At 39.1% G+C, this 18,731-nt stretch overlaps 1 protein-coding gene across 1 annotated transcript in view; it reads right to left on the bottom strand.

Moving 5' to 3' along the window:
• The window catches only part of LOC113660847 (coiled-coil domain-containing protein 148), an 82,258-nt gene that overhangs the window by 20,981 nt on the left and 42,546 nt on the right, over positions 1 to 18,731 (bottom strand). Inside the window, exon 10 of the mRNA XM_027174676.2 lies at positions 10,006 to 10,212. Within this exon, the coding sequence (XP_027030477.2) occupies positions 10,006 to 10,212 (207 nt within the window). The remainder of the gene's footprint in view (positions 1 to 10,005; positions 10,213 to 18,731) is intronic.

The following is an 18,731-nucleotide window of genomic DNA, read 5'->3' as shown; positions in this document are numbered from 1 at the left end:
TTGCATCATCAATCACACAAACCTCTCTGGCCCAGATAGGACAACAGTGCCAGATGATAGGAACCAGAATAATGTCCCACTAACTTCACTACACACACATAAACATGCCTCGTTCTTCACTTAAAAATGCTTGAGAAGGAAAAACGTTCATTTTGCCATTTATAATAATGTGTTGTTATGAGAGTTTATTTGTTTTTACCAACAGCAGATATTTGGTCAGTAATGGTGTCAAGGTTCAGATTGAGGTAGATATAGAATTTATGGACAAAAGTATGTAGACACCTGACCATCTAATCCATGTGTGCTACTCCCACAAAACTGTTGCAACAAAGTGTAAAGGAAACAAACAATAATATAGAATGTCTTTGTATGTTGTAGCGTTACGGTTTCCCGTAACTGGAGCTAACAGGCAAAACCTGTTCCAGCATGACAATGTGCAAATCAAGCTCCTTGAAAACACTGCGTGTTAAAGCTGGAGTGAAAGTACATCACTGTTCTGCACTGAGCCCTGATCTTAAACCTCATTGAATACATTTGGAATGAACGTATGCCCCGATCTTCCTCAACCGACATCGGGGTTTGACCTCACTAATGTTCTTGTAGCTGAATTGGCACAAATACCCACAGCCAGGCTCCAAAATCTAATAGAACGCCTTCTCAGAAGATGGTATGTCAACATAAAAAAGTTTACCAGAAAAATACACGAATTATTTACATTTGTATTTGCTAATGTGAATGGCCAGATTGTACCCCCAGATTTATTCCTATTGGCAAAACTGCCCAAGCTCTGCCAGCTGGAAAGTAAATCTTTACCCCAGTCTCAGCTATCTAATCAATTGTAACAGGTATTTGGCTCCATTCAGACTGTCCTCAATTCTGATACTTCTATTGAAAAGCATCCCCATAAAATGATACCGACACCACTGTGCTTTACTGTGTGCACAGTGTTCTCAGGGTATTTATCAGTGTTCCCTGATTAACAATGCTGGTTTTCACCAAACAGTCCCATCTCTGCTGTCTGCAGCATGCCTTACATCAAACCTTTTGGGGGTTTTTTTCACCACCGGATCTCTACAGAGTTGGAAATATGCCACATTCCTTCTATTTATTTAATAGATAATTGAATGGTCCCGGATTGGGAAAGACTGAAAACAATAAAAAGACTGTATTGTTAAGATACAGGAGGGAAAGTATAGTCTCCAATTCATCTACGTTTTGCATTAAAGTATTAGACTTGTATATGTATATATTTGCCGTTAATGCTGTTACAGTAAATCACAATTCACAACAATGCACTGTATTGATTCAGAGCTGGATGCAAAATAAACAAAAATTCAGGAGAAGAATCACAAGGCTAGCAAAAAAACAGAACTGAGAGCAAAACAAGGATACAGCAATGAGAACTCAACACCCACACAGTCTACTCACAATATTAAACACTAATCCACCAAAGCAAACCACAAAACAAAGGGAAGCTAATTTCCAAAAAAACGGGTACCCAGTGGAACAAACAAGGAAGATATATGTTCAGAAATATGTTGGAGCTCTGACAGGGAATTGTCCATGGTGGACATGACAGTCTGACCTGGTTCTTTTCATGTCTAGAAGATTCTAGCAGGACAGAATAGAATAGTCTTTCTAATAGAGTGCCTCATGGGTCAGTTTTTGCTCAACATTTATTTTCACTTTATACAAAATCATTGGCTCTGTTATCAGGTGCCATGTCTTATCTTATCGGTGCCATACTGTTAACAGCACTAAACCGGTTCTTCATGACATCAGTAGAATATGACCTTTCTTATATAAACCCAAGTAATATCCAGACTTATGGCACATCTCAAATATGCCATATCCTCTCTAGAGCATTCATATTTCTGCTGCTCACCATTAATAACTTCCTTAAGGTTTCTCACATGACCCCTTCCCAGTGGTCAATCCTTTGCCTTTCATTTGCAGCAAGATCCTAACCATCAAACCACTTTTCTTTGCATTCTAGGTATAAAAGAGCTCTATACCAAATTATCCATGCAGCCTGGTTCTAGCATCCTGTTCACCGACTCGGGAGTTTCACTTAAAACTTGAAGCTCTAAAAAAGTTTGTTGTAAAACAATATCTTACTGCTTCAGTGGACGAATGAGCTTCCACTTACACTATGAACAGAATTTCTCTATTACAAATGTTTTTTAGGAATAGTCCTTTGTACTGATTGCCTTTTGTATATTATATCTTCAAGTTTTTTTGTATAGCACTTTTAACAATAAACACTGTCTCAAAATAGAGTATTATTATTTAGGTATTATGCACACACTTTCAAATGGTCCTTTTTGTTTCTGATTGTCTTATGTATTATTTATGCATCTAAGTCTGTGCATCTAAGTCTTTTTGAAGTTTTATAAGAATCCTTTATTTTGTCGAATATGCATTAGAGCACAGTGAAATTCTTTCTTCCAACTTTGGAGGTTGGGGTTGGAGCACAGGATCAGTCATGATACAGCACCCCTGGAGCAGAGAGGGTTAACGTTCTTGCTTAAGAGCCCAACAGAGGCAGCTTGGCAGTGCTGGGGCTTGAACCCAGAGCTTTAACCACATGAGCCACCACTGCCCCAAATACATAAAAACAAATACATAACATTCCTCCATGCTGCTTGAAAAGATCCGGATAAGACACTCACATGACTTATCTGAAAACTCTCTCTTTTCTTTTTATACTTTACATTAATAAAATGGCTAAAAAGAAATACTTACTAATTTAAGATTTCTATAATCGATAACTTATAAGAAACGTTAAATCATTTTAAAAGTATTCAAGATATTCTCACTTGCTAAGATTCACAGTTATTTTTGCAATGGGTCGAGAGGTCTGGGCTTTTTGTCTGAGCTATTCTAAAACATTTCATTTTCTTGCTACAATTACAATTTGCTGCATGCATGTACGTTGCTTTGTATTCACTAAAGCACTTTATGTAGAATTCATGTTATTAGATTTATTTAAGCAGCTTTAATATTAAAATGACAAACAGGAACTGAAGGCCACACATTGTGCTGGTAAGTTCTGCTGCTCTCTGTTCTGTATTGTTCTGTTCTGCATTGTGACTTTAAAAGCAACCTTAATACTTTGCCACTAATGAAATCTATATTTGCAAATGTGGGAACAGTCTCAGCAGCAGCAGTTTTTTCCACACGCTGCACACACAGACTGCTTCAGCTCCTTTTGAATCTATAATAGCTTTCCTGTGAGTCTAAAGAGTGAGAAACCAAAAAGAGACCTTAAACACAAAACTCTGTTACAAATGGGAGCAAACACAAAACTGTTACGAGCTCCAAACAAATGAAGGGGGCAAAGAAAAAAGAAAGAAAGAGAGAGAGAAAGAGAGAGAGAGAGAGAGAGAGTTTCTGGGTCTCCGAGGATCTTGAGTGGTGCTACAGAACAAATTCTTCTTCATCACTATTATTTGTGTCTCCAAACCCTACAGGTACCGGTGACAGGATGAAAGAAACTCAGTTTCAAAAGCAAACACATCCAGTTTCTCAGTATTGTTTCCTTTGTTTAGACTCTCTGGTGGCCTCAATCGTGTTTGATAAACTCACATATGTGGGTCTTATCCTTTGGATGCCCCTCCACATTTCCCAGTACCAAGAATTTGAAAAATAAACCTTGGTGATTCTTATTAGCAAGAGAAAATAGACCGTGCAAGAGATTCGGGGAGGCTAGGGTATAAAAACAAGCACTAGGGACAATCTCTAAGACTCACCAATCCTGAAAGGATAATCTTATCCAGTCACTGCGTACGTACACCAAAGAACTGTTGTTGTAAGCATATAGACTATGATGCCGATATGAAACGTCCTCGGTATTCAACACACACAATGTTATTTAACTGAATGCCAAATTTTCACCATCATGTCTTTTTTTTTTTGGTATCATCTTTTCTGGCTTGTGTTTGAGGTTTTAAATTTCTACTCAGATGTGTGTAAAGCTATTTTGTGACCATTTCTTTTGTTAAGAACAAATAAAAACCTCAAACAAAACTTAAAATTGCACTTTAAATTCAGCAGGGTTCTTTTGTGATGGCTCGCTGTTCATCTAGTCATTATACAATTAAACGAGAAAGAGAGAGACAATGTCTACAAACAGATGATCGATGAAAACTTGGGTTTCTGTTTGAAGACAAATAAAAGGCAAGATTATTTCATTAATCCCTTTGAGAAAAGAACAAATTGCATTACATAATATCCAGGCAGGCTACAGACGACATTTACGCTGACCGCACTGGATTTCAGTAATTATTCCAATTATTCCAGCATTAAAGTCAAAGCAATTACTGTAATGCTGCTTGCTGACAACAGGGTGCTACATCTACCTCACATTGCTCTTAACCGGATGACCTGGTGTGATTTCATGAATTGCTGAGTCCATGTTGATGTGGGAGCAGTAAGGGCGCATAGTGTTACAGTCTAAAACAAGAAATAGGACACTCCTCGACCTCATGGTATGCCTCAGCAAGGATTGTGAAGCCACAAGTGTGCTGTTTGTGAGCGGGCCATAGCCCTGCTCCAGCTCTACCTCAAACCACATAAATGTGATAAATGGCTTTTTCTTGTTGACATCAATGTGCTACTGTTACTGTTCCCATAATGCTGCTGTTAGCAAATATGAACAGTTTTGACTTTACTAATGTGCATTTAATTGCAACTCATTTGTAACTACTGAAAAAACTCATTTGTAATGATCGAGATGAGCATTAAGGCATATAAAGAGTGCATTTATATTAGATTGGATCGAGTGAAGCACAGAAAAAAAGAGTTCAGCCACAGAAGACGCTAAGCGAATTGAGTCTGTGTGTGATGTAATGACGAGCCATATTCAAGTGCCTCATTGTTCGGTGCTACGAGAGAGAAAATATTCTCCTGTAAAATGCAAAGAACGATTCAGTCAAACTTGAATAACTCAACCGTATTTATAGCTGTGGACAGTATTCAAGAGTACAACAAAGGAATACATTAAGATGTCAAGGTTAGAAGATAAGGAGGATAAGAGGATAGAAGGATGAGTCTTGAACGTCTTTCTGAATACTAAACGGTCTAAAGCTTAAACACTGCAGCTACAGCTTTTCTCAGTACTTACACAATCTTTTAACGTTGATTGATATCATTACCATGATGACTTAATTTGTATCATCTACTTTGTTATGCCTGTGGGCATTCTTTCCAAAGCAACAACACCAAAAAGAATAACAGTTTGAAAATCAAAAGCTAAGAGAGATAGAACAGCTTCAGGCATCTTGAGGAATAATAGATAGTGCCTTGACTCTAAACATCTGCTCCACAACGCCCATCTCCTCCTAAATGGCTAATCTCTCCACGATGTGTACCACAGGCAAAAACAATCAATCAATCATTCCTCTATCAGTTGGCACAGCTGGTCCGAAAATGTGCAACTGTAGCTATGGTAACGAGGCAAAAAAAAAAAAAACAGTGTGGGAAAATAGAAAAGTCTTTGTGATGTCATAGTATTGGAAGCTTATATTTAAGCACTATATTTAATGTTGTTAAACCTATGACTGAAAAAAAGTGAGACAGCTGTATTTAATATATAACACAAGATAAGTCTGTAATTAATAAATCACATGTTGAAAAATTAGAAAGAAATTAATCTAACCACAGAGGTTGCAAGCCAGTGACTTCTGTGTTGGTCCCGAGCCCAGTTAAATAGAGAGGGTTGTGTCAGAAAAGGCATCCAGATCTAAACATGAAAGATCCATACCGGATCTGTTGAGGTCCAGGTTAAGAACGACAAAATTGGGCTACTGTTGGTCAAGGAAAAAGAGGAGGGAGAAGGACTTGAAGACTGAGAGAGAAAAGAAAAGGCATGAGAACAGGTCTAAGAATAGGGACTCTTAATGTTGGTACAATGACAGGGAAAGGTAGAGAGCTGGCGGACATGATGGAGAGAAGGAAGGTAGATATACTGTGAGTGCAGGAGACCAGGTGGAAGGGGAGCAAAGTACGTAGTACTGGATGGAGATACAAACTGATTTATTATGGTGTGGATAGGAAGAGAAATGGGGTAGTAGTGATCCCGAAGGATCGAGGAATGTTTTAGAGGTGAAAAGAGTGTCAGACAGAGTAATCAGTTTGAAGTCAGAAATTGAAGGGGTGATGTTGAATGTTGTCAGTGGTTATGCTCCACATGTAGGCTGTGAGTTAGAAGAGAAGGAGAGATTCTGGCATGAGTTAGATGAGGTGATGGGGAGTATTCCCAAATGGGAGAGAGTAGTGATTGGAGCAGGCTTCAACGGGTATGTTGGTGAGGGAAACAGAGGTGATGAGGAGGTGATGGGCAGGTTTGGTGTTAAGGATAGGAACCTAGAAGAACAGATGGTGGTGGACTTTGCTAAGTGGATAGAAATGGCTGTAGTTAACAATTATTTCCAAAAGAGACAGGAACAATAGAGTTACATATAAGAGTGGAGGTAGGAGTACACAGGTAGATTACATTCTATGTAGATGAGGCAATCTGAGAGAGATTAGTGACTGCAAAGTGGTGGTAAGAGAGAGTGTAGCCAGACAGCATAGGATGTTGTGTAGGATGTCTCTGGTGGTCAGGAAGAAGAGGAGAGAAAAGACAGTAAACAAGACCAAGAAAAAGGAAGAATGTCGTAAAGAATTCAGACAAATCTGAGACAAATCTGAGACTTTGGGGGTCAGGAAAGATTCCAGATGACTGGAAAACTACGGCAGAAGTGATCAGGGAGACAGGTAGGAGGGGGCTAGTTGTGTCATCTGGAAGGAGAAAATAAGATTAGAAATGATGGTGGTGGAACAAGGAGGTACAGGACAGCAGTCAGAGGAAGATGCCTGAGGAATGGAGGAGAAGTGTTCTAGTGCCGATCTTTAAGAACAAGGGTGATGTGCAGAATTGTAGCAGATACAGAAATATAAAGTTGATGAGCCACACAATTAAGCTATGGGAATGAGTAGTGGAAGCTAGGCTAAGAAAGGAAGTGGATATTTGTAAACAGCAGTATGGCTTCGTGCCCAGAAAGAGCACTATGGATACAATTTCTGCTCTGAGTCTGTTAATGGAGAGATGGTCGAGCTATGGTACTGTATGAAGATGTCAGGAGTGGCAGAGAAGTATGTCTGAGTAGTTCAGGATATGTATTTGAGGAGTATGACAGCAGTGAGATGTGCTGTAGGTCAGACAGAGGAGTTCAAGGTAAAGGTGGGATCAAGGATCAGCTTTAAATCCCTTCTTGTTTATGTTTGCGGATGACATTATGATCTGTAGTGAGGGTAGAAAGCAGGTGGAGAAACACCTGGAAATGTGGAGGTCTGCTCTGGAAAGAAGAGTAATGAAAGTCAGTCATTCTAAGACAGAATATATGTGTATGAACGAGAGGGAGTGAGGTTACAGGGTGCTGAGGTCAAGAAGGTGCAGGAGTTTAAGTATTTGAGGTCAACCGTCCAGTGTGATGGGGAATGTGGAAAAGAGGTGAAGAGGCGGCGAGTTGGAGTGGGTGGAGAAAAGTGTTAGGAGTGTTGTGTGAAAGAAGCGTGTCAGCAAGAATCAAAGGAAAGGTGTACAAGACAGTAGGCCAGCTCTGCTGTATGGGGTAGAGACTGTAGCAGTGAGGAAAATACATGAGGCAGAGATGAGGATGTTGAGGTTCTCTTTAGGAGAGACGAGGACAGACAGGATTAGGAACGGGCACGTCAGAGAGACGGCTCAGGTTGGCTGTTTTGGGGACGAGGACAGAGAGGATAGATTTAGATGGTTTGGACATGTACAGAGGAGAGAGATGGTATTATTGGTAGAAGGATGTTGGAGATGGAGCTGCAGGTAAGAGGTCAAGAGGAAGGGCAAAGAGGAGATATATGGATGTGTAAAAAGAGGACATGAAGGTAATTGGCGTGAGAGAGTAGAGGATGCTGAGGATAGAGTTAGGTGGAAACAGTTGATTTGCTGTGACGACCCCTAACGGGAAAAGCCGAATGTAGAAGAAGAAGAAAGAGGATACAAGAAGAAGAAGAAGAAGAAGAAGAGAACAAAATACCACATAGAATAAAGATTTAAGTAGGAACAATTCATTACCCTAAATCTTAAAGATTATTCCACAAAATGTCTAGCATCTGTCTCATAATTTTTGGGCTCTGCATCAAAGTGCCTTGCCAGTAAATATGACTTGCAATAGACCTACAATCTGTATACATTTGTAATCTCAATAAACAAGGAGAAAGCTAAAAGGTCACTAGTTCATATATCTAGTGGAGAATAAACTAAACCATGCTGAACCATGCTATATGTCAACAACAGGAATGTATAATCAGTTCGGCTCTTGGGGGTGGGGGGTGGGGGGGGGGGTTTGAAAAGGATTTAAACATGGCTCAGATGATTAGAGATTATTTCTAGTATTCCTTGGACCAATAAGCGAAAATGTAGTCTTGTTAACATTAAATAAGAGTTTACATCAAGTTATCAGTGAATTTGGTTTCATTTGTACAGTCCATTAATGACACAAAAAGGCTTTGCATAAATCCTGATTTCTTTACTTCATTAATAAGCAAGCCAGAGGCGACACTGACAAACTACTCAAGACAACAAGAGAAAAAACCTTGAGAGGAATGAGACTCAAAAGAAACCAATCGTGCTAGCAGTAGGGATTATGAGATATTGTGATTATGGGATCATTCCTCTTCGACAACTGTATAATGTAAAGTGAAACAGAGTTAAGTGTGTTTAAAGGATTTTCAGTAAGAGCAGATCGATAATACAAGACCCAGGATGAGAAGAGGATAAGATTATCCACTAAAACAGTCTCTGCCTTTGCCTATGATCTGGGATTCTGATCACTACCTTAGCTTCTTGCTTAGTTTGCCCTGGTTTGTATAATAAAACACTGCCCTTACATCCAAACCTGCTCTTTAACCATTATGACATTTGCGTTTACGGTATTTAGCAGACACCCTTATCCAGCGCGACATACAAAAGTCTAATTTATTTCTATTAATTAATACATTAACATTAACAATGACTTTTATTATGACAATTTAATACAAGCAGTACAATTTTTGGTTCTTCTTCTTAGGGCAATAATAGTACAGTATATTATGTAGTATATAGAACCGTGCACACCACCGTGGCTAGAAGTGTAGGATTATACTGTATTTATATCCATAACTTGTAGAAGTGGCTTAATTAAAGACATATACATCAGTTTTCACTTATGTCCCAGTCAAAAAGAGGATATTAAAGCAATCGCTCTCAAAAGAAGCATTGCGATTCAGATCCAAATAAAAGGTATGGAAGTCAAGCCGAGTTTCTGTCTTTTGTACTGAAAAGAACATAAATAAACTAATACAATTCTGTAGCTTTCAGATGTTGGCTCAAGAATCAAATTTTCATAATTTTTTTTTTTTAAGAAAATTCAAGTGCATAATTCTGAGTTCATGGCATTGTTCCCTTTGAATTGCAAACATGGTAAATAAAAATGATTTAAAAAATTTCTTCAAACGAAAAAAACACTAACTTATAATTTTGTCATTTGTTTCCATTTTTCCTAGTTCTACTTTTGAGTGACAGTCTTTAAAGGATTTTCAGTGCATATATCATTAGGAATTTTCTGCAATGCCAGTTCAATATTGACACACGTTGTTTGCTTTCTGTGCATTTTGAGCTGCCATATTGTGGGTAGATTCTACAGCAGATGGCTGCACATTTTTATCCACTCCAGCGTCAGTTAAAATCTGCGAGGCGGATGACTGAGATTCACACTCTCACATCATAATGATTGATTGTGCTTTTTATAATGCCATATGGAGTAGTGTACCATGCTATACACGTAGATTAAAGCATAGCCATGCTTGAGAATAAGGGGTGATGGCAGTTCTGCTCTATGTTTGTGTCATCCTGGGTATTTCTCAAACAGAGACTTTGTGAATACTTCCATCTGTACGATGCAACCTGAAGTAGGTCAGTGTACTGTGTCTTAGTCTATGTCATACCTTTTGTCTAAGCTGTGCACAGATCTGTTGCTGGTGTAATCGGTCATTCTGCAGGCTCTGCTCTTCATCGTAGATGACCTCGGCATCCTCCAACAACCGCCGTGTCCGCAGCCGCAGAAATGTCCGCTCCCTGTGCCAACTCTCCAACAGCAGCCTCTCCTGCTCCATGCTAAACCTGAACCAGTCCCAGGTCCGCTCATGGACATTCTGAAACACACACACACACACACACAGACATAATCATGGATTAATAAGATGGAAACTCAGAAGGTAGAAGAGTAGAGATAATGTTGAACATAGGAATAAAAAAGAGAAAGTTCCAGATCATACACCTGGCAGCATCATCCATTATCCTCCCTCAGTAAAATTTGTAAGAGGTAGACAAGTGAACTTTGTCTGTTCCCCAAATGCATGCTTAGGTTTCTAAGTTCCAAACACATTATGCATTACACTACTTACTGACCTCTAATGAGTAACATTATGGCTTTCAACTTGGAGATGAGGGAGCTATCACCTAAACTTGACTTGGAAGTACAGATGAGATGATCTAGGCTCACCTTGAATGTAAAGGAAACATTGATTTAAATTCAAATTGAACATGAGGTAGAGGCTGTTTAAATTCACTGTGGACATGAGTGAAAAACGACTTAGACATGATCTGGATACAGAGGTGAGATGATTCTTGGTTGTAAAAGATAATGACAAACTCAATCTGGGTTTGAGCAATAGAGGACTTTAGATTAGATTAGGTTTGTCATGAACATGAAGAGATAACTTGAGATGACTTAGTCTGGTCTTGAAAGTGACAGTGAAACTTATACTCTGCTCAGACATGGGTGTGAGCTCACTTAGACTCAACTTGGACTTGCAGGAAGTGCCTTGGTTACAACACATAATGAACAGGACATGTGAAAAGAGACATGTGAATTATATAGAAATCAGGGAGGGAAGATAGTGTGTGTGTGTGTGTGTGTGTGTGTGTGTGTGTGTGTGTGTGTGTGTGTGTGTGTGTGTGTGTGTGTGTGTGTGTGTGTGTGTGTGTGAAGGTCTTTCACACATTGTAGAAGCAAATTAAAGCAGGCAAGCATGCAAAGTGAAGATGGCATTACTTTAGTGATGCAAGGTGTGTTGGAAAAGTAAAAGTAGGTTTAAAGGTAGAGGGAATTAGTGCAGAACTGTGGGACAGGAGGCATTATGCAGCTGCCTGGTTTCAATTAGACAGAAACAGTTTCACACTCACGTAGGCGAAAGAATGAATATTTGTGCAGGCCACAAGAAGGCTTCAAGATATCTATCATTATCATCACTTGCTCTTCATCAGAGAGAGTAATACATTAGTAAGGTTTTTGTAAGTGGGGGTGAAGTCTGTTAGGTCAATTTCATTGAGTTTAGACATTTGTCTTAGTTTGCTAAAACACAGGGGATATTTGGATGGATCCAATATGGAAAACTGAAAACTTTTTTTATATAGCAGCTTGTATTAAAAACAAATTCAACAGCTTAAATGTTTCCTTTTGGCTACTGTGGTTAAGGTTTGGTTCACTATAGACATCATTATTCTTTATTTCATTGTTCCTGAGTGCAATGTGTCAGATTATGATGAATATCAGGCAACATGTGAAATGAATTAACACCAGTGCCTTCTAGACAAGGGGAGAGTTTATCACTCTGGATGAAAGCTGGCTTGATGTGGTTGGCAGGGCAAAGACACCTCATGCACTGAGCACTAGGGGGCAGAATAGCACAGAACCTCTTTCTGCATCTCATGTATAGTAAGTGGGAACTAAAGAATAATTTTTACAAGCAAACACTGGTAGAAAGAATTTAGTTTTTTTTCTATTTTTAAGATAGATCTGTTTGATGGTACATTTTTGACCAGGACAGCGAGTCTTTGTGGTGTATCAAGAGCCATGTTATGCAGAGTAATGTCATACCACCACAAGGACTAACCACATCCAACAGAAGTAACTGTCAGCGTAAGAGGAAGCTGTCTGAAAAGGATTTCCAGGAACCCAGACTGCGTCCAAAAAACAAAACCACAGCTGCCCAACTCACTTCAGAATTAAACATGCACCTTGGCTCTCCTGTTTCCACCAAAACTGTTTGTCTGGAGCTCTATAGGGGCAATGTGGTAGCTCAGTGGTTAAGGTGTTGGGCTACTGGTCAGAAGGTCAAGCTGCCACTGCTGGGCCCCTGAGCAAGGCCTTTAACCCTCAGTTGTAAGTCACTCTGGATAAGGGTGTCTGCTAAATGCTGTAAATGTAAATATTAATGGTCAGTCTGCTATAGCCAAAACTTTGGTTATTTGTGCCAATGCCAACCGTCAGTGTCAATGGTGCCATCAGGAGATCTTGGGCTGTAGACACTAAAACATGTATTGCTCTCTGATGACTCCACCTTCACTGTCCTTCCCAACTTCCTTGAGTGCTGCACTGTGTAAATCACCCAAAGAAGCTCACCACCCTGGAGCGGTGCAGCACTGCCAAAGACTACTGAATCCTTCTGGAGGACCCAAACTGGTTTAAACAATCTGTGCAAGACTTGTTTCTGTTTTTCCCAAGAAGAAGTGCTGCTGTACTGGCTGCAAGAGAAGGACCTACTGTACACCATACTATTAAACGATTATGGTCTAAAACCAGGCATTTCAGTGTCACTGTCCGACTTCTGTATGAGTGAGACTAATGTCATTTTTGCTTAGTATACTCATTATGTCTGCAGACGTCTTGAGAAAGAAACTGTTTCCCCAGAAGTACATACATTTACCAACATTTGCTAAAATACCCATTTCCAATTATTTCCCAGAGCGAGTGCTTGGACCAAGAACACAGTCCGAGCCTTTAAAATGAGTCATTGTCAACAATTCATTTCAAACAGCCATTCGTTTTTGGGGATTTATTTTTCACGTCAAGGACCCAAAAAACAGAAATAAAAGCTAACAAAGAAAGCAGAAAGAAAGAGGGAAGGGGCTTCTTAAAACGTTTTCAACTCTTTATCACTCTCTAATTTCAAGCTGTGAAATAACAGGTGAGAAACGTAGCTCCAGGTAGGCCTAAATTGGGCTCGGAAACTTTTAACATGGAGAACATTTATCTCACTTCAAAGGGCCGAACGGGCAGCAGTTCAGAGGCAGGACGAGCTGGGCGCCTCAACAATGCTTCCCATCTGCGTGTCGTTTTATGGCCTCAGCTTCATGATCCGTTAGATGCCGAATTCTTAAAATCACCTTTCTGAAGGTGAGTGCAATAAAAACAACCAGACACAAAGGCTGAATTGTGACATGAATGACAGGTACATTTGTCTAAGGTTATGTACTTCAAATAATCAACGCACTTATATTCTAAATCACAAAAGCTTTACACACCTGGATTTCATTTAACAAGGCTGAACACATGCTTAGCACCAATTCTTACAGCAGGTTTCGGAATCAGAAGAACAGACTGTCTTCCTTTGTTGGTGTGTATGTATTTTGCCATATTTTGAAGTCTTCCTTTCATTGCTTTCCAATATGATGTCAGCTCCCTTGGTAGACAACATTTTTGCAAGCTTCATTTGGAAGGCAGCTGCCCTCTGAGATTTTGCATGCAGAACATTGAATGTATCATTCTTGGATCGAATCATTTACATTTACATTTACATTTACAGCATTTGGCAGACGCCCTTATCCAGAGCGACGTACATAAGTGCTTAAATCTCTAACACTGAATACATTAATGCTGGTTCACTAGGTTACATACTTAAGATACCATGAGTTTAAAACATTTGTTCAAAGTTACAATGAAAAAGTGTCAAAGGTTTTTTTTTTTTTTTTTTTTTTTTTGTTTTTTTTTTAAAATGCAAAAGATAAGGAAAGAAGTGCTAGTTGAAGTGTTTCCTGAATAAGTAGGTCTTCAACCGCCGCTTGAAAATAGCCAGTGATTCGGCTGTCCGGACCTCTATGGGAAGTTCATTCCACCACCTTGGTGCCAGTACAGAGAAGAGTCTTGTAGTATACTTGCCTCTTACCCTGAGAGATGGTGGAACCAGTCGAGCAGTGCTGGTAGATCGGAGGTTGCGGGGTGCAGTGCGAGGAATGATGAGGGCTTTGAGGTAAGAGGGGGCTGGTCCATTTTTGGCTTTGTAGGCCAGCATCAGTGTTTTGAACCGGATGCGTGCAGCTACCGGAAGCCAGTGGAGGGATCGCAGTAGCGGGGTGGTATGCGAGAACTTTGGCAGGTTGAAAACAAGCCGGGCAGCTGCATTTTGGATCATTTTTGAATCCTGTCCATCTCCATGCCTCAGTCTAAGAAGAACGCTTACAAATGTTACTGCTGGTCTTTTTAGATGCCAAAATAGCACTGCTGTCCCTCCAGGTTCAATCCTGAGTTCAGTGTCTTGTTACTATTGGTGTAGTCTCTTGCATCCTGTCCTCATGTATATGGCAGCAGTTGAATCAACTACGTTGAATTGGCCCTAGGTATGAACGTGAATACCAGTGTGTGTACTGCAATAGACATGCATCCCATATGATCCCATGCTTGGTGAATTCCTGTCTCATGCCCAGTGTTCCTGCTATAAGCCTTAAGATCCACCCATCCTTAGCAAAGAAATAAAAGTTACTGAAGAATGTTAGACCTTGACTCTGGGGTAAAACAACTGTCCATCTGTTCTAGATTTTTTCAACTTAGCTGCCCAGAAGCAAAACCTAAAGAGATTTGTGGGTACCAGTCTAAGTGTATATGAAATACAACATCCATTTATGGGACACTGTCAGTAAATTCACTAAAAATATATTGTCTTCTTCTTCCTGTAAAAGTAGAATGGTTTTGTTGAGTGAGGGGTGGGATAAATTATGCAGCAAATAAACAGTCAGTTCTTAAAGATAATATGTTGGAAGCAGGAAAAATGGGCAAGTGTAAGGATCTGAGAGGCTTTGAAAATTGTAATGACTAGAAGACTGGATCAGTGCATATCCAAAACAGGTCTTGTGGAGTGTTCCCAGGATTCAGTGGTTAGTCTCCACCAAAAGTGTTCCCAAAAAGGACAACAGGTGAGCCAGCAACAGGGGTCATGGGCCTGTGGGGAGCAAAGGCTAGGCTGTATGGTCTGATCCCACAAACGAGATACTGGAGTACAAATGGCTGAAAACATTAATGCTGGCTATAATAGAAAGGTGTCAGAACACACAGTGCACTAAAGCTTACGAGTATGAGCCTACGTAGCTGCAGACCGTGTAGCTCAGGGTGGGCAAGTAAGCATTAGGACTTGACCACGGAGCAATGGAAGAAATGAAAGAAGAAGAATGGTCTGATGAATCCCATTTTCTTTTATAATGATATACAATGAAAAGTGGTCTAGATATGTACTTTATAACATAAGCCAATAAACTAGCAAGTGATGTGTGAGTCTTTAGGAGTTATGATTTAAGACTTGTGACGCAGAGAACCCCGGAAGCGCAAGTGGAGATGGATGGCTCCCTCCGGCGGCTAGGCTGAGGCACCGATATTACAACTACTGGCATCTGAATCTGAACAATACAGTAAGATGACAGTATATACATTATTTCCAGTATAATTTATTTCCACATTTTCTCTTTAATTTATTCACCTGCCAGGTCGGACACACCATCCATCTCTCCATTACAACAAAACAAACACTCGAACTCAAAATACTCGAGCGCATTGTCTACCCTCTTCCACATACTTGAGCTCAAAGCCCTGTGTGACTGGCCAGTGTTACTCTGACTGACAGGGGGAGAGAGCATGACTATTTTCCCATCCTGACAACATGGACAGTTTTTCTCACTTGGCTTCCAGCCAGGATTCACTGTGGCAACAACAGAATTTGAATTTGCAGTCTCTCAAAGAAAGAATGACATCTTTTCTGATCCCTCTGCTGTAATCCTGAACTCCGAATTAATAATTCTTCTGAGTTAATTCAATATTTTGCAGGTGCACCAGCATATAATATCCATCATATTTGAACAACCGCATATACTGTTTAAATATATAACTGAACACGAGTTGTTCTCACTGACACGCTGACTGTAGATTCTAATTTTGAGTGAGCAGTGTACATCATAAAAGAAAAAAACAACAAGAAAGTTTAACCATGCTCAAGAGCAGAACGGCACGACGTACGATACTTGAATAACAATGAATTTATAACACTATATAACACTGCTATTTAACTACATAGTATATAATTAGGCTTATGTGAACTCGCTGCGCTAGGTGTGTGAGTATATTTGACGTATTCATCTTCCTACTTAGATTTTTTGCCTCCATTTCATTTAGTAGCAGGGTAAATCAGTGGGGTCTGTGTGCAGGAATCATTGTGTGTTAAAGGATTTGTCACTCATTATTAGAAACTAAACAGAAAAATCGGTGGAAATATCGATTGTATCTTAGTTATCGCTCTCCTTAAAGGTGATTTGGGGAGAAGTTACCCAAATCCCCTACCTGCTCACCTACCCTAAATCACAAACAAAATACGGCTCGTCGGTGTTCTTACACTTCAGTGTTGTCTCCGAAGACATATGCTGCACAGGCAAGAAGGCATGAATGCTAGTGCAAACATTTGAGAAGTGTACTTCATTTGTTTTTCTGCTGTTTATTGAGTGTGGGGCAAGACAGAGCCCAAAGCATATATTTTATTAAAACTGGTTAAATTTATGAAGAGCCTCAGAAAATATTAGTGTTCTGAAGTTTAAAAATAAAATATCCCACTTTAAACATGACACATCATTACCAAGTGGTAAAACTACAGCCTGTGTGTGTGTGTGTGTGTGTGTGTGCATGTTTATATATTTGTGTGCATGTTTGATTATGTGTGTTTCTACAGTATCTGTGTGTTTATATCCAATGTAATGGAAGTGATGTCTCTCAAACCTTCTTCTTGTACTATTGCTATTTGTATCACGTCACTTTACTGTATTCATATTTATACTGTATAACTGCATCTTACTGGCCAGCTGAAATTATTTCTCTCTTTATCTATGATCTATGTCTATCATTTGTCATTTCAATTTGGCATGTATACTTACAAGCCTGTGTGCTGCATATTTATACTATATGTAAAAGTACTTGTCTTTTAAAATATTTATATATTTATATATTAAATTCCATTTTATATTATGTGTAGATTTTCATTGTGTTCCTCTGTGTGTTTTTCCATACGCCAGCAAAACTACCCCAAGAATGTACTGTAAATGCCACTAAACCCAAAAATCCAGCCTAGCTACCATTTAAAAACCACTGTGAATCTGTGTTTGCACCACGCTCGCACATTTGATTGCAGAAACACAGTCTGGAGTTTTTTCTCAAAGTGTCATGATCCTTGTTTTGCTCACTCTAGGCTGATAAAAGCCACACCAGTAAGAGAAATGCTGTGGTGTGGTGTGTGAAATGCCTTGGTGTGTCAGTAGCTGTTTAAAATCAAATGTCAGAAACTCTTAGAAATATTCTCTCTATCTACCACGTCTATGTTGGGAAAACCCCAGCCCTGTGTTTGAGAACATATCCATATACAGTGGAAGCCTGTGACGGTTTCTCACAGCCAAAAAAATAAATCTTTCATGCGTTCACATTTCATCTGAGCAGGAATTCTCTTCTTAGTACAGTTTTAAATTACTTTAATCTTTTAGATACAGATAAGTCTTGATGAATAAATGGTAGAATATCCCATGTGGGGGGTGTTATGAAGAAAGTAAATAGGTGAGAAATAATTGGGAAATAAGTGACTCCTAAAGTAAAAGATGATAGACAAGGAAAAGAAAATACAGGGTCATGTTTCTTAAACAGAGCACAAATCTTATCAGGAAATAGTAGAGCAGTTATGAGTTTGGACTATCAGCTTAGATCATATCTGCACTGTAACACTTTGGGGAACCCGAGACATCAAGCGCAATCTGAGTAAGAAAGAAAGCATGAACAAAAGGAGAAAGATTGATGGCTAAAGCTGCTGATATGCAAAGCCAGTAAGGACGATAGCTGATAGTCCCCTGCTGTTTGGGTGTAAGATAAAAAAAGAAGGAGATGGGTGAGAAGAACTGGTTGTTCAATAAGTAATTAAATTAAATAAACAGGGACAGAGAACAAGAAAGGTGAATCAAACAAACGGCAAAGGATGACTGTATAAATGTAATGTGTCCCAATGATTAAAAAAAAAGGAAGCTATTATTTTATTTCTGCCAGAGCAATTAGCTTATCATAACAATTGTACTGATTAAAGAACTATAATCATACTTCTAATTTCTCTCTTTCTTCTTCACACTTAATACGGTGAAACATCACCCGAAAGAAGATAATTGGTGTAATCATTTTTTTTTTATAATGGCTATAAACACTCATTCTTTCACCAGCCGGATCTTTTTTAAGACCATCCTCTTGCAAGGAAAATTAAAAGTCCTCCAGGAATACACAGACATGCAAAAGTAATGTGGTGAAGCGAAGTTTTTTTCTGTTACTTTTTCTCTGAGAAGCAGTAAAGGTATTGACAGTTGAATGAAAGCATGTGACTCACACTGTACACTCAATACTACACACTCATACTGCAAACTGGTTACCACAATAATGCTAATTTAAATGAAAACTAGCATTTCCATTGAAACTTTATCAACCACATGTATAGTGTATATTTGAAGGATAAGGCATACTTTCTTATACTAAAAAAAACTTTTTTAATCAAAATGTATTAAAATGGAAGTTACTGATTTCTTAAACAAAAGTTTTAAACATTCATTCATTCAT

This window comes from Tachysurus fulvidraco, chromosome 6 (genome assembly GCF_022655615.1).
Source record: "Tachysurus fulvidraco isolate hzauxx_2018 chromosome 6, HZAU_PFXX_2.0, whole genome shotgun sequence".
Lineage (NCBI taxonomy): Eukaryota > Metazoa > Chordata > Actinopteri > Siluriformes > Bagridae > Tachysurus > Tachysurus fulvidraco.
Note: the sequence above shows the minus strand (reverse complement) of the source record. Positions and strands in the feature narration are given on the sequence as shown.